The sequence below is a fragment of the Notamacropus eugenii genome, chromosome 1, assembly GCF_028372415.1.
Source record: "Notamacropus eugenii isolate mMacEug1 chromosome 1, mMacEug1.pri_v2, whole genome shotgun sequence".
Lineage (NCBI taxonomy): Eukaryota > Metazoa > Chordata > Mammalia > Diprotodontia > Macropodidae > Notamacropus > Notamacropus eugenii.
In genome coordinates, this window is record NC_092872.1 from 711,837,187 (window position 1) to 711,852,877 (window position 15,691).

Genomic DNA, 15,691 nt, shown 5'->3' on the forward strand with positions numbered 1-15,691 from the left:
CTAAACTTACTTATCCTCCTACCAATGCCAGGTTTCACATTCATGTCAAATTGAGGAAAAAGGTCAATACTTTCACCCTGTAAGGAGAGTGTTCTAACATAGAGAGCCCTAAAATAGTAGCGTCAAAGCACCTGGACCTTTGCACCATCTTTTCCCACTTCCTGTTTGAGGTTGGCTACCTGGTTGGTGGCTTGGTTGTTTTGGAGCTGAAAACCAAAGGAGAAATGGGTGGGAGTGCAGGGCTGGAGAATGACTAATCTACATGCTCCTCTGTGAAAGAGCAGGTTAGAAAAAATACCAAAAAGAATGTCAGATCTCCAACCAAACTGACTCCAATTTTCTTTGTAAGTTTGTAGAAGAGGTTGAAGTGATTAAAGAAAATTTTCAAGATCTCATAGGAAGAAATGTGGGACTGTGGCTCAAGGTGTTGGGGGGTGAGGGGTGAGCCTTTTAGGTGGCAGGTAATTCCTGACTTCTGGGACTTTGTTCTTCAATGAGGAGTAGGAGAAGGAGAGATCATATGAGCCTGAGGATGACGAGAGTCTCTCTGAAGAGTTGCAAGATTATCTATTTTCACGAGATTCACCTATAAGAAAATTCAGTTTTACTGAGAAGATCCAACACCAATCAGAAAGGGTAAGTACCACAGTGGTGGAAAATGGGGATAGCTCCAAACAATAACCTTGTAATCTAGATACCCACCCTTTGTCACAAAGCTATCACTCCCCAGAAAGTGGCTAACAACTAAAATCCTATGACCAAGTTCACTCCTAGCTTTCCTGGTGAGCATCCAACCTTACTCATCCTTCTGCAAAGCTAGGTTTCATTTTCACATCACATTCACTAAGGTAAAAGGTCACTTCTTTCTCCATACCGGGAATTTTTTATGAGGACCTCTAAATCACCTGAACCTTTTCATCACCTTTTCCCACTTCCAATTTGAGCTTGTTTATCTGGTTAGTTGCTTGGTTGTTTTAGAGTTGAAAACCAAAGGAGGGAGTGCAGGGGTGGAGGCTACCTATTCTCACTCCTCCTCTGTAAGGGAGGAAATTAGAAAAAAGCAAGTCAACACACTGTCCCAATCAAACTCACTCCCATTTTCTCTGTAAGAGTTTATAGAAGAGGTCAAAGAGATCAATAAGAGTAAGTCAACGTGTCACAGGATGAAGTGGGGAACTGTGATTAAAGGCATTGGGAGATGAGCATTTTACATGGCAGGTAACTGCTGATGTCTGAGGTTTTACTTTTCAGTGATGAGTAGGACAAAGACATTGTATAAGCCCAAGGATGACAAACAGATTCTCAGGGATAAGGCGCAATATTATCCATTGAAACAGGACTCACCTACAAGAAGATTCAGTTCCGCTCAGAAAAATACCCACCAGCAGGCAGAAAGGGTGAGCAGACCCAAGATCACCACAATGATGGAGAAAGGGACAGTTCTGGACAGTCATTCTGTAACCTAGACATCTATCATTTGTCAGAGTTATCATTCCCCAGTTAGCAACTAACAGCAAAAATCCTGTGACCAAGTTCATGCCTAGGCTTACTGGTCAGCATCCAAGCTTACTTATCCTCCTACCAAAGCCAGGTTTGAATTTCATGTCACACTCACTGAGGCAAAGGTCAATACTTTCACCATGTAGTGAAAGTATTTAAAATGCAGAGCCCTAAAATATGAATGTCCAATGAACTGAAACTTCCACCACCTTTTCTCACTAACTTATTAGTTGCTGGTTGTTTTAGAGCAGAAAATCAAAGGAGAAATGGGTGGGAATAGAGAGTAGGAGGCTACCTACTCTTGCTGCTCCTCAATGAGTGAGAAAATTTTAAAAAAGAAAATCAAGATAGTCACATTTCCAATAAAATTTACTTCCATTTTCCTTGCAAGAGTCTGTTGAAGAGGTAAAAGAAACCGATGAGAACAGGCCAAAATATCAAAGGATGAGGGGTGGAAATGAGGCTCAAGGGGATGGGCTGAGAATTTTAGATGGCAAGTAATTCCTAATGTCTGGGGCTTTGTTCTTCAATGACAAGTAGGAAAAGGATAGATGGTCTGAGCCCAAGGATGACAACGAGAGTCTCAGGGATAAGACACAGTATTATCCATTAAAATGGGATTCACCTACAAGAAGACTCAGTTTTGCTGAGAAGATCCAACCACAGGCAGAAAAAGTGAGCAGATTCAAAAACACCACAGTGGTATGGAGCAGTGACAACTCTGCATAGTCATTGTGTAATCTAGCCATCCATCCTTTCTTAGAGAGGTATCACTCCCCAGTAAGTAATCAACTCCGAAAATCCTACAACTAAGTTCAATCCTAGGCTTCTGAGTCACCATGCAAACTTACCTATCCTCCTACCAAAGTCAGGTTCCACTTTCATGTCACACTAACTGAGGAAAAGTTCACTTCTTTTTCCATGTAGGGAATGCTTTTAAAAATATAGATTTAAGAGGAACCCCAAAACACCTGGACTCTGACACCACCTTTTCCCACCTCCCATTTAAGGTTACCTAAATGGTTCATTGGTTGGTTGTTTTACAGATGAAAACCAAAGGAGAAATGGGTGCAGTGAAGGGCAGGAGGCTATCTGTACTCATTTCTATTATATGAGAGAGGAAGTAGGCAAAAACAAAGTCAAAACAGGCTATTTTCCACCCAAACTCACTCTAATTCTCATTGAAAGAGTTTGTAGAAAGGGTCAAGATGATTAAGGGAAAAAGGCCAAGATATCACAGGATGAAAGGTAGAGACTGTGCCTCAGGGTGCTGGGGGTGAACATTCAAGCTGGCAAATCATTCCTGATTCCTGGGACTTTATTCTTCAAAGAGAAGTAGGAGAAGTATAGATGCTATGGGCATGAAGAGGACAACCAGAGTCTCAGGGATAAGATGTAAAATTATCCATTGCAGTGGGACTCACCTACAAGAAGACATAGTTCTGCTGAGAAGAAGATTCAACCACAGGCAGAAAAGGTGAGCAGACCAGAAAAGGTGGAAAACCAAAACGGTGGGGAAAGGAGACAGCTCTAGACAGTCATTCCGTAATCTAGACATCTATCTTTTGTCACAGAGCTATCACTCCCCAGTAAGTAGCTAACACCCAAAATCCTAAGACCAAGTTCATTCCCAGCTTTCCTGGTCAGCATCCAATCTTACTTATCCTCCTACCAAAGCCAGGTTTCACTTTCTTATCCCACCCACTGAAGGAAAAAACAACACTTTCACCATGTAGGGAAAGTTTTTAAAATATAGAGCCCTAAAATAAGAGAATCAAACCATCTGGACCTTTGCACCCCACCACTTTTCCCCCCACTTTCTGTTTGATGTTGGCTACCTGGTTACTTGGCTTCACAGTCTTAAAGTTGAAAACCAAAGGAGAAATGGTGGAAGTGGAGAGCAGGAAACTGACTACATACTTTCTCTCTCCCTCTATGAGTGAGGAAATTTGGAAAAAGTCAAAACAGGCAGTTTTCCAACTCAACTCACTCATGTTGTCTTTGTAAGAGTTAGCAGAAGAGGTCAAAGAGATTGATGAGAATAGGCCAAGAAGTCACAGAATGAAGTGTGAGACTGTAGCTCAGGGTGTTGGGGTGAGGATTTTAGGTGGCAGGTAATTCCTGATGTTTGGGTCTTTTTTTTTTTTTTTTTTTTTTTTTTGCAATGACAAGTAGGAAAAGGACAGATCGTCTGAGTCTGAAGATGACAACCATAGTGTCCAGGAAAACATGGAATATTATCCACTGAAACGAGACTCACCTACAAGAAGACACAGTTCTGCTGAGAAGATGATCCAACCACAGGCAGAAAAGGTAAGCAGATTCAAAAACACCACAGTAGTACAGAGCAGTGACAACTCTGCATAGTCATTGTATAATCTAGCCATCTATCCTTTCTTAGAGAGGTATCCTCCCTAGTAAGTAACCAACTCCTAAAATCCTACCACTAACTCAATCCTAGGCTTTTGACTAACCATCCAAACCTACCTACCCTCCTACCAAAGCCAGGTTCCACTTTCTTTTTGTTTTATTTATTTTTAATTTATTTGTGTATTTTTAGTTTCCACAAGATTGAGTTCTAAATTTTCTCCCCCAATCTGCCCTTCCTTCTGTCACACCCCTCCCTTTCCTTATCCCCATCTCCTCTATTTTCTTGTAGGGCAAGATAGATTTCTATACCTCATTACCTGTATTTCTTATTTTCCAGTTGCATGTAAAAACAATTTTTAACATTCATTTTTAAAACTTTGAGTTCCAGCTTCTTTCCTTTCCTCCCTCCCCATTGAGAAGGCAAGCAATTCAATACAGGTTATATATGTGTAGTTATGCAAAAGACTTCCATAAAAGTCATGTTGTGAAAGGCTAACTATATTTCCCTCCATCCTATCCTGCCCCCCATTTATTCTATTCTCTCTTTTGACCTTGTCCTTCCCCAAAAGTGATTACTTCTAATTACCCCTCCTCCCATTTGCCCTCCCTTCTATCATCCCTCCCACATCCCACTTATCCCCTTCTCCCCTACTTTCCTGTAGTGTAATATAGTTTCATACCAAATTGAATATGCATATTATTCCCTCCTTAACCCAAATGTGATGAGAGTAAGCTTCATTAAAGCTTTTTCTTACCTCTTTTATGAGATAATTTGCCCCAATCCATTTCTCCCTTTCTCCTCCCAATATATTCCTCTCTAACCCCTTAATTTTTTTTTATATCATCCCTTCCTATTCAACTCATCCTATGCACTGTCTATATGTATATAATCCCTCCAACTAACCAAATACTGAGAAGTCTCAAGAGTTACAAATATTATCTTTCCATGTAGGAATGTAAACAGTTCAACTTTAGTAAGTCCCTCATGATTTCTCTTTCCTGTTTACCTTTTCATGCTTCTCTTGATTCCTGTGTTTGAAAGTCAAATTTTCTATTCAGCTCTGGTCTTTTCATCAAGAATGCTTGAAAGTCCTCCATTTCACTGGATGACCATTTTTTTCCCCTGAAGTATTATATTCAGTTTTGCTGGGTAGGTGATTTTTGGTTTTAATACTAGCTCCTTTGACTTCTGGAATATCATATTCCAAGACCTCTGATCCCTTAATGTAAAACCTGCTAGATCTTGTGTTATCATGATTGCATTTCCACAATACTTGACTTGTTTCTTTCTGGACGCTTGCAATATTTTCTACTTGACTTGGGAACTGTGGAATTTGGCAAAAATATTCCTAGGAGTTTTTCTTTTTGGATCTCTTTCAGGAGGTGATTGGTGGATTCTTTCAATATTTATTTTGCCCTCTGGTTCTAGAATATCAGGGCAGTTTTCCTTGATAATTTCATGAAAGATGATGTTTAGGCTCTTTTTTTGATCATGGCTTTCAGGTAATCCCATAGTTTTTAAATTGTCTCTCCTGGATCTATTTCCAGGTCAGTTGTTTTTCCAATGAGATAGCTGACACTGTCTGCTATTTTTTCATTCCTTTGGGGTTTTTTTATAATTTCTTGATTTTTCATAAAGTCATTAGCTTCCATCTGCTCCATTCTATTCTTTAAGGAATTATTTTCTTCAGTGAGCTTTTGGATCTCCTTTTCCATCTGGCCAATTCTGCTTTTTTAGGGCATTCTTTTCCTCATTGGCTTTTTGGATCTCTTTTGACATTTGGTTTAGTCTATTTTTTTAAAGTGTTATTTTCTTCAACATTTTTTTGGGTCTCCTTTAGCAAGTGGTTGACTCATTTTTCATGATTTTCTTGCATCACTCTCACTTCTCTTCCCAATTTTTGCTGTACTTCTCTTACTTGATTTTCAAAATCCTTTTTGAGTTCTTCCATGGCCTGAGACAAATTTATATTTTTCTTGGAGGGTTTTGATAGAGGAGCTTTGACTTTGTTTTCTTCTGTTAGCATACTTTGGTCCTCCTTATCCCCAAAGTAAGATTCTATAGTCTGATTCTTTTTCCAGTTTTTGTTCATTTCCCCACTCATTTATTTGACTTTTGACCTCTTTATCAAGGCAGTTCTCTGCTTCCAGTGGGGGTGGGGGGGTGTATTGTCAGCAGCTCGATCCCCACCACAATCTGTGGGCCTAGAGCTCCAGAAACAGTGGCGGCAGCTGCCCCTGCAGCTGTTGTGGCTGCTGCGGGTTCCTTCACCCCTCTCCCCTCAGGCATGCTGGGGCTGGGGCCCCACCATTCCACTCTCCTGCACTGGTCCCACAGGCTTTTCCCACTGACCTTCCAATTTGTCCTCTGATTTTTGGGGTCCTGAAGTCTGGAAATTGCCACAGGTGTGACAGATTCAGTTTCCCCAAGGCCTGCTCAGGTCCAGTGCAGCCCACTCTGGACTGTCATCTATGCTCTGCTCCTGCTTGGTGCACTAGATACTTCCTGGTGACCTTCCAAGCTGTCTTTGGCTGCAGATTTGCTTCATTCTGTCATTCTGTGGGTTCTGCAGCTCCAAATTTTTTTAGAACCATTTTTTAACAGGTATTTGGCTGGGCTTGGGGGCAGAGCTCTATTAAGTGTGTGCTATTAGTCCACCATCTTGGTTCTGCCCCCCCCCCCCCCCCCAGGTTCCACTTTCATGTTACACTTACTGAGGAAAAGTTCATCTTTCACCATGTAGGGAATGCTTTTAAAAATATAGATTTAAGAGGAACACCAAACCACTTGGACCCTGACACCACCTTTTCCCACCTCCTATTTGAGGTTACCTAACCGGTTCATTGATTGGTTATTTTACACCTGGAAACCAAAGGAGAAATGGGTGGGAGTGGAGGGCAGAAGACTATCTACCCACATTCTTAATATATGAAGGAGGAAGAGAGCAAAAACAAAATCAAAACAGTCTATTTTCCACCCAAACTTACTCTCTCATAGAAAGAGTTTGTAGAAAGGGTCAAGGTGATTGATGGAAAAAGGCCAAGATATCACAGGATGAAAGGCAGAGACTGTGCCTCAGGGTGCTGCAGGTGAGCATTTAAGCTAACAAATCATTTCTGATGTCTGGGGCTTTGTTCTTCAAACACGAGTAGGAGAAGTATAGATGCTATGGGCATGAGAAGGACAAACAGGGTCTCAGGGATAAGATGTAATATTATCCATTGTAGTGTGACTTATCTACAAGAAGATGCGGTTCTGCTAAGAAGATGATCCATTCACAGGCAGAAAAGGTGAGCAGATCAGGGAAAACCAAAATGGTGGGGAAAGGAGACAGCTCTAGACAGTCATTCTGTAATCTAGACATCTATCCTTTGTCACAGAGCTATCATTCCCCAGTAAATAGCTAACACTCAGAATCCTAGGATCAAGCTCATTCTTTGCTTTCCTGGTCAGCATCCAACCTTACTTATCCTCCTACCAAAGCCAGGTTTCACTTTCATGTCTCACTCACTGAGGTCAATACTTTCACCATGTAAGGAGAGTCTTTTAAGAGATAGAGCATCAAACCACCTGGACCTTTGCACCTACCACCTTTCCCCACTTCCTATTTGATACTGGCTACCTGGTTACTTGCTTGGTTGGGAAAGAGTTTAAACCAAAGGAGAAATGGTGGAAGTGGAGAGCAGAAGGCTGATTACCTCCTTTCTCTTCCTGTATGAATGAGGAAATTTGGATAAAGAAAGTCAAAACAGTCAGTTTTCTGACTAAATTCATTTCCATTTTCTTCAGAAGAATTAGAAAAGATCGAAGAGATTGATAAGAATAATAGGCCAAACCTCACTTGATAAAGTATGAGACTGTGGCTCAGGGTGTTGGGGGTATTTTAGGTGGCAGGTTATTCTTGATGTCTGGGGCTTTGTTCTTCAACAACAAGTAGGAAAAAGACAGATGCTGTGAGCCTGAGGAGGACAGCCAGAGTGTCCCAGAAAAGATGGAGTATTATGCATTGAAACAGGACTTGCCTACAAGAAGACACAGTTCTGCTGAGAAAAAGATCCAACCACATGCAGAAAAGGTGAGCCAACTCAAAAACACTACAGTGGTGGGTAACAGTGACAACTCTGCATAGCACGAGAAGTGTATATGCTATGGGTATGAGGAAGACAACCAGAGTCTCAGGGGTAAGATGTAAAATTATCCACTGCAGCGGGACTCACCTACAAGAAGATGCTGTTCTGCTGAGAAGAATATCCAACCTCAGGCAGAAAAGGTAAGCAGAGCAAAGAGTACCATAGTGGCAGGGAAAGGGGACAGCTCTAGAAAGTCCTTCTATCATCTAGACATCCATCCTTTGTCACAGAGCTATCATTCCCCAGTAAGCAGCTAACAACTAAATCCTATAACTAAGCTCATTTCTTGGCTTTCTGGTCAGCATCCAAACCTACCTAGCCTCCCACCCAAGCCAGGTTTCACTTTCATGTCACACTCTCTGAAATAAAAGTCATTTCTTTATGTAGAAAACTTGAGGATAATATGTATTTAATAGGAGCCCCAAATCACCTGCACCTTGGTACCACATCCTCTTTGAGGTTGGAAAACTGGTTGGTTAGTTGGTTTTGAGCTGGAAAGCAAAGGAGAAATAATGGAAGGCAGTGGATAATAGGAAGCTACCTACCCTTGTTGCTACTTTTAAAAGAGGGAGAGAGAAGAAAAAAGTTAAAACAATCAGTTTTCCAAATAAACTCGTTTTCTTTGCAAGATTTTGTAGAAGTCAAAGAGATTGATGAGAACAGGCCAAGACATTACAGGATAAAATGTAGGGCTGCTACTCAGGGCAATAAAATGCAAGCATTTTAGGTGACACACAATTCCTGATGTTTGGGTCTAGATATAGGACAAATTGAATGAGCCCAAGGATGAGAACCAGAGCCTCCCAGATGAGATGCAATATTATCCATTGCAACAGGACTCACCTACAAGAAAGCCCCAAATACCCTGCACCTTGGTACCACCTTTTCCCACCTCCTATTTGAGGCTGGTTAACTGGCTGGCTGGTTGTTTTAAAATTGAAAACTAAAGAAGAAATATGTGGCAGTGAAAAGCAGTAAGCTAGCTACCTACCCTCATTCTCATTTTGTGAGTGAGGAAGTGAGCAAAAAGAATGCTAAGACAGTCAGTTTTTCAAGTAACTCACTCCCGTTGTCTTTGTAAAAGTTTGTAGAAGAGGTCAAAGAGATTGATGAAAACAGGCCAAGAAGTCACAGGCTGAAGTATGGAACTATGGCTCTGGGTGATAGATGTGAGCATGTGGCAGATAATTTCTGATGTCTGGGTATTTTTTCTTCAATGAGGAGTTGAAGGAGGACAGATTGAGTGAGCCTGAGAATGAGAACCAGAGTCTCTCAGATGAGGTGCAATGTTATTCACAGCAAAGTGATTCACCTACAAGAAAGCTTAGTGCTGCTAAGAAGATCCAACAGCAGGCAGAAAAGGTGAGCAGATCCAAGAGCACCACAATGGTGGGGAAGAGAAACAGCTCTGAGCGATCATTCTGTAATCAAGGCCACCCATACTTTGTCACAGATGTATAAAAGCTAGTAAATTACTAACACCTCAAATCCTATGACCAAGCTCATTTCTAGACTTCCTGGTCAACATTCACCCCTACCTAGCAACTTGTCAATTCAAGGTTTCACTCTGATATACCAGTTAATGACTCAAAGAGAGGTATCTTCTTTCTTTACATAGGGAGGACTTTAATATTGATTGATTGACTGATATAGTGCGATTCCCCAAACAAGCCCCCAACATGGCATTTCCTACTCCTATTTTATTTTCATCTGGCAATGTCTGATTACTCAGTTGTTTTTAAACATGGAAACCAAATGGGAAATGGGTAAGAGCGGAAGCAGATGATTACTTACCCTAATTTCCAAAATGTGAGGAAGAAAGGAAAAGGAAAACTGAGATCATTTCTTTTCCAACTAAACTTGCCTCAGTTTTCTTGGCAAGAAAGAAATTTTTAGAAGAATTAAAAAAGAGGCAATGAAGATAGGGCCCAAGGTATCACTAGAGGAAAGGTGGAATCGTAGAGAATGGTAGCCAGAATGCACTTTGCTCTTAAATAACAATACTAGTAACAGGTCACATTTATATATAATGCTTTAAGAGTTGCAATGTACTTTACATCTATTATCTCATTTGATCAATGAGGGAGTAGGAGAAGGAGAAAGTGGGTAAGCTAGAGGAGGAGAACGGGATCCTCCGAGATGCACTGAAACATTGTACGAAGCAATTGGAGTCAGCTACAAACAAGCTCGAGACTGCTGAGAAGGCAACCGAGGTAAAGGAAAATGAGGTGAGCATTGCAAAGAACTGAATGCTGGGCAATCAATCACCAGGTTGCCAGGTAATTCCCAGAGAAGCTCTGGCACCTCCATCAGGGAAGGAAAATGAATCCTGGCTTCCCTGGTCACTTCACAGTAGCACCTCTAACAGACTTCTCAGTGACTTCTCCTCTGGCTTCCAGTGTCTCTTTCCTCATGCTGGTATCTTCTTAGTACTTCACTTTGGTATTTCTCAGTCATGTCTCTTCTCAAGTTCTCAGTATGAATTCTAGACTTTTGAGGGATTGCCTCATTTCTCCTGAATCCATATTCCTTAGCTTCTTCAGAAAGTAAATGCTTTTCTTGGCAAAAGAGCAAAAAATTTTATTTTAGGAATAGTCTCACCCTAAAACTATCTGTATTAGGAAGTTAGACAACATCCAGTCTTAAGTTTCTCAACACAGTAATTCCTAGGATCAAACATCTTGAGGTTCCACAAGAATAGGTCCCATAAATCCAAAGTGTTGACCATTGTAATAATTGGAAGGAAATACAGCATTGAAAGACAACAGATTGTGTGTGTGTGTGTGTGTGTGTGTGTGTGTGTATGTGTGTGTGTGTGTATACACATGTACATGCAGATGTGCTGAGAATGGAAAGCCAAGTATATCTATGAGGAGATTTCCTTCCTGCTCATACAAAGGTGGGTAATGGTTTAACCCAACTTTTATCATAATGATGGTGGCTGATATTTACAAAGTACTATACATATATTATCTCACTGGATCTTTACTAGAACCCTATGAGGTCAGGGCAAATAATATTATTCCAATTCTATAGGTGCAGCCCCTGAGGCCCAGAGATCAATAAGAGGCAAAACCAGGCTCTGAAAACCAGATCTTCCAACTCCAAATGCTTCTCTACACCACATACTTCATTCCTTGATCTAAGGCCTGGGTGTAAAATTTTAATATTAAGCCTGTCTTTATATTCAGGTCACTCCTAACACTAAGAAAAATCCTCCCAGAAAGCAACAGTTCTAGGGAGTTATGTAGAACGTAACTCATCAGTGTAAGTACACAGAGTTTTACTTTTATACTTAACCTAGAGTACTTACAAAACACTCTTCTGAGCATATCATGTACCAGGCCCCAATATGTCACCCTACTCCTGAAATGGGGAACATTACCCCAAAAGAAAACTGGTCATCAACAGAGCCTAGAAACAGAAGTCACAATAGGCTTCATGTGAGTATCCAACCCAAGGTCTCCAAAAGTACTTAGTGGTGAGAGTTGGAAAAAGGATGATGGCATTCCCTTCCCTAAGGTGGCGTGCCAGAAAGAAGCTCTGAACCATGCACAAAATGATCTCCAAGAGGCTGAAAAACAGGAGCAAAAGAAAAACCTCAAAAATACTCTCTGCTTTCTGAAGTCAACTCAAAAGTCATCAATTTGCCAAGACAATCTGAAGGAGGATCTGGAGAAGGTTAGGAAATAACCTCATATCCGCTTTGTACAGAAGCAAGATAGAGCTTGAGGGGGGTCAGGCCAGGGGACAGGGGATTCAGGGGACAGGGACTGATGGAAGAGCAGGGGCAGAGAATCATCATCCAACTGGCTTTGACCATAATATTCAGGAAGCCAAAGCATCTGGCACCTCAAACGATAGGGGATCGGATTTCCTTGTAATCCCCTCCTAGGCACCACCACCCTCAAGGCCTGAAGGTAAAGTCAGCACCCGACTGCTCTTAACCTTGCCCTGGGGGGGACCAAAGGTCAAGTGTGGATGGACTTGACGGAAAAGAGGAAAGTGATAAAGATGGGCTGTCTTAAGAGTATATAACTAACCAATAAAGTCACAGGATTAGAAGGAGAGAAGGTTTGGGAAGGGGAAGGGGAAATTGTAGGTTTTTAATACTCTCAGTAATTCATTTCCATTGTGTATTGATCTGCAAAGAGAACCCTCTCCCAGTTTCCCTTCTAATCTCAGCTCAGTTGGTTTGCTGGTGCAAAAACTTGAGACCCACCTTTTGGGATTGGGCTGTGGTGAGAATTTGTTTTCCTTAACTATGCGAATTAATTACAAAGATGTTTTATTAATCTTGTTTTTGTTGTTTGCTTGTTTTTAGAAGGAGAGGGGAGAAGCTGGGGGATAAGAAAAAAATAAATATAATTATAATAATTATAATAAATGTAAAAATAAATGATAATTCTAAATTATTCTAACAATTTTTCAAAAATAAACATTTTGTTAACCTTCTCCCTTTCTCTTTCCTAATCCACTTAGAAAAGCAATAGATAAATAGAGGCTTTGTCACTAAAGAAAAGGAGAACCTTCCAAAAGGAAGTAGTCCTCCCATGAGTAGTCCTTCCCATGAGATGCTGTCCATGGTCTCTTGGGAAAGCTTTCCCCACGTCCTTCCTCCTTAACCAAGGAGGCAGGTTGGCCAGGCAGCTGGGCTCACCATAGCCCATTGGCCTCTGCCCCAAAACTCAATCAGGCCAAGCAGGAGGCAGCCAAGCTTCGCCTAGAGTTACTGCAGACCCGGAGAAAGAAATGTCAGCTGGAGGAGGAGACATGTGCTTATAAGCACCGCATGAAAAAGCTCAACGGGCAGCTAAAGAAACTCCAGGACTTCCACCAGCAGAGTGAGGAAGAGGTGAGGATGCTGGGCTGCCTCATGAGACAGGCATGGTCCTGCCTGGCCCACCTCTTGGGGTAGGAAGGATCTGGCCCTTCTGCCCTGAGGGACAAGTCTGGCCAGACCCAGCCTCAGCTACTACTGTTTCGGCTGCTCAGACTCCCTCTAGTTTCCCAAGCTCCACTTTCCCAAGATGCCCCAGGACTGCCTGACACCTCAAACCATAAGCTTCACCCATCCCTTCCTTCTCGCCTTCCCTTGGTCTGTCCACCTCCCTGCTCATGTGGGCTGGTTTGGGGAGCCCTTGAAGGTCTGAAAACCTCAGGTAAGCACTGCCCTCTGCCATCCAGTTAGACGTTTTGAAAAAGGGTATTTTCTTCCTGAACTGGTCCTAACCCTTACTTGCTCACCATCTGACTGGGCAGGGAAACACTGTTAGGCCAGAGAATGTTCCACACCCTGAACTCACAGGCTCTGCTTCCTCGGGTAGGTCGAAGCCTTCATTCAGCAGATAGAAGATATGAACTATCAGTTGGCCTTCTGGCAAAAGACACACGAGAATGACCTCCAGTTCTTGGCAGCCAAAGATGAGCAGCTTGTGGTCTTCAAGGTGGAAATGGCCTCCCTCAAGGAGAACCTACGGGAAGAAGAAAAAAAGGTAACGGGGGCAAGCCTCCTTGTGCCCAGCTTCTTAACCCTCCCACTAGCCTGGGGCCCAAGAACAAGCCAGGGGCAGTGCACAAAGTCTGCACCATGAGCTGAGTGAGGTTGGGGATGTGCATAGTGGTAGACTGTCATCTTCTGACTTTTCTTGACAGAAAGACTTTCTACAGGATGAAATCTCCATTTTAAAGGAAAGATACATATCAATGAGCTGTGAGGTACATGAGCCTCTGAGGTGCAGCTGCAGGTTTTGTTAGCTCTCATTCTAACCTCACTCCTGACTTTACTGAGATGTGGTTCCTTCCCTGGGGTCTATGGGGATTTAAGGCTGGTCTCATACACCAAGGATCAGGCACTTAACTTAAACAATGCCCAAACCTGGAAGGAGGGGTGGGAGTACTTAGAAACTAGGATCCAGAAGGGGGTTAGGGAGGAAAGTGCTGGAGAAGTTCCTTCTGGGCATGTTAAGAGCTCTTCCCCTGTCCATCTTCTTCCCAACCATAACTACTCCTGGTTTAGTTTATACTACTAAACTCTAAAAGTCTGCCCTCAAACCAAGGAAATAGGTAACAAAGCTGGCCTCCTCCTTGGGGTAGACCAGACCTTACCTGAAGTTAGGAGGGAGATAGACCATACCCCTACCTCTTTCCCACTTCCTACCTTTCCACTTGTCCCAGGTGGAAGCCCTTCGGAACACCCTGGGGAGTATGCACAAGGATACCTGGAGACTTCACCAGGAGAGTGAAACGGTTGCATCTGACGTATATCAATGGGTGAAGGAACAAAAGTAAGTTGGACAGATGTCAAGCAAGATGACACTTCAGCTCAGCCTCACTGCCCTGGGGTATTCCACATAGAGCCTAATGTACCCATAAAAACACAGTCTAATCCCTGCCCTTTGGGTCCAGTTCACACTGAGTATGAGTAGGATTAGACCAGAGTGGTTTGGAGTGCCTGTTCTGGAACATCCAACTGGTATAGAATTGGGCCCAAAGGCAGCTTTTTTGTGACAACCTAGGAATCCCTCTTATCATTTCATCAAAATTTAATTCATTTTGTAATGAAAACCCTTGGGTTTTCAAGGATTTTTTCCTGCCATGTTATGGTTGCTAATGAGGCTCGGGCCTATCTCTCCACCACCCCGGTACCATGCCAAGAACTCAGCCTTCTCAACCTCGAAACTATCAATCTTAACCTCAGCAGAAGATAGCTATGGTGTTTCAGACTAAGAGAACAGAGTTGCCTGTGGGGGCGATTGGACTAGCTATTATTTTCTCTTGTGAATTTAGTTACAGAGATAACACCGAGAAATTAGGATCCAAGATCCGAGAGCAAGTCCAATGCATTAGTCAACTGACTGATGAAAAGGAGTAAGTCACCCTACTCTTTGAAGGCTAAATGTCTTTGGTATGTACCCTTTCCTTCCTCATTGCCCTGAGCCCCGGAAGGGAATTCACAAAAAAATTGGGCAGCTCTTTTCTTCATTGAAACCTAACAAGAAGCCCAAAGGAGACACAATGAATTCTTTTTTTCTCCATGTTTCAGGGAAGGAAGGAAGCAGTGCTGGGCCCTAAATCAGGCAGTATCACAGAACTGATGTAATCCTGGCCCTGCTGCTCCCTGGATGTGTGGTCCCACATAGATCCCTTCACTCCTGGGGTCTGTTCCCCCTTTATCAAGGAAAACTCAGTGATCTCTAAAGTTCCCTTCCAGCAGCTTTCAAATTCCATGAATCGTATCTCTTTCCATCCCTCCCAGATGCCTGTGTTCCACACTTACACACTGTTGGTATACCCTCTTCCTTTCCCATAGCCATCTCCACAACGTGATGGTCCATTTGCATCATGAAAACAAGAAGTTGAGGAGAGAAATAGATGACAGGTGTCATGAAAGTGAGCATCTGATGGTAAGGAGTATCCACAGGCCTTAGCCAAAGGGAGACTCAACTCAAACAATGGAAAGAAAACTACAGGTGCCTCTCTAAAAAAAGATGGCAGTCACATCACCTGACTTGAGATCAATGCCTATACATAGTGCCTGCTGCCCACCAAAAGGTGGTTTGATCACTGGAGAAGGGCAGGTTGCCCCTGGGGGGTGGGGGCAGAGAGGTAGGAAATAAAAGACGCCCCACTCTAGAGAAACACTCTAGAGTAATGCTCTTAGCCACCTAAACACACACACACACACACA

General features: G+C 42.5%; 1 protein-coding gene across 8 annotated transcripts in view; it reads left to right on the forward strand.

The window, feature by feature from the left end:
* PMFBP1 (polyamine modulated factor 1 binding protein 1) overlaps window positions 1-15,691 on the forward strand; it is a 105,849-nt gene that overhangs the window by 89,529 nt on the left and 629 nt on the right. For 6 of the 8 annotated variants that reach the window (XM_072636473.1, XM_072636474.1, XM_072636478.1 and 3 more), the window contains 17 exons: window positions 505-636; window positions 1,338-1,397; window positions 2,041-2,175; window positions 2,915-2,977; window positions 3,676-3,813; window positions 7,099-7,161; window positions 7,809-7,946; window positions 8,079-8,141; window positions 9,223-9,363; window positions 10,092-10,229; window positions 11,524-11,682; window positions 12,698-12,856; window positions 13,329-13,496; window positions 13,657-13,719; window positions 14,179-14,288; window positions 14,791-14,871; window positions 15,314-15,407. In XM_072636473.1, the coding sequence (XP_072492574.1) occupies window positions 505-636; window positions 1,338-1,397; window positions 2,041-2,175; window positions 2,915-2,977; window positions 3,676-3,813; window positions 7,099-7,161; window positions 7,809-7,946; window positions 8,079-8,141; window positions 9,223-9,363; window positions 10,092-10,229; window positions 11,524-11,682; window positions 12,698-12,856; window positions 13,329-13,496; window positions 13,657-13,719; window positions 14,179-14,288; window positions 14,791-14,871; window positions 15,314-15,407 (1,905 nt within the window). The remainder of the gene's footprint in view (window positions 1-504; window positions 637-1,337; window positions 1,398-2,040; window positions 2,176-2,914; window positions 2,978-3,675; window positions 3,814-7,098; window positions 7,162-7,808; window positions 7,947-8,078; window positions 8,142-9,222; window positions 9,364-10,091; window positions 10,230-11,523; window positions 11,683-12,697; window positions 12,857-13,328; window positions 13,497-13,656; window positions 13,720-14,178; window positions 14,289-14,790; window positions 14,872-15,313; window positions 15,408-15,691) is intronic. The other 2 variants (XM_072636475.1, XM_072636480.1) reach the window with 2 other exon arrangements.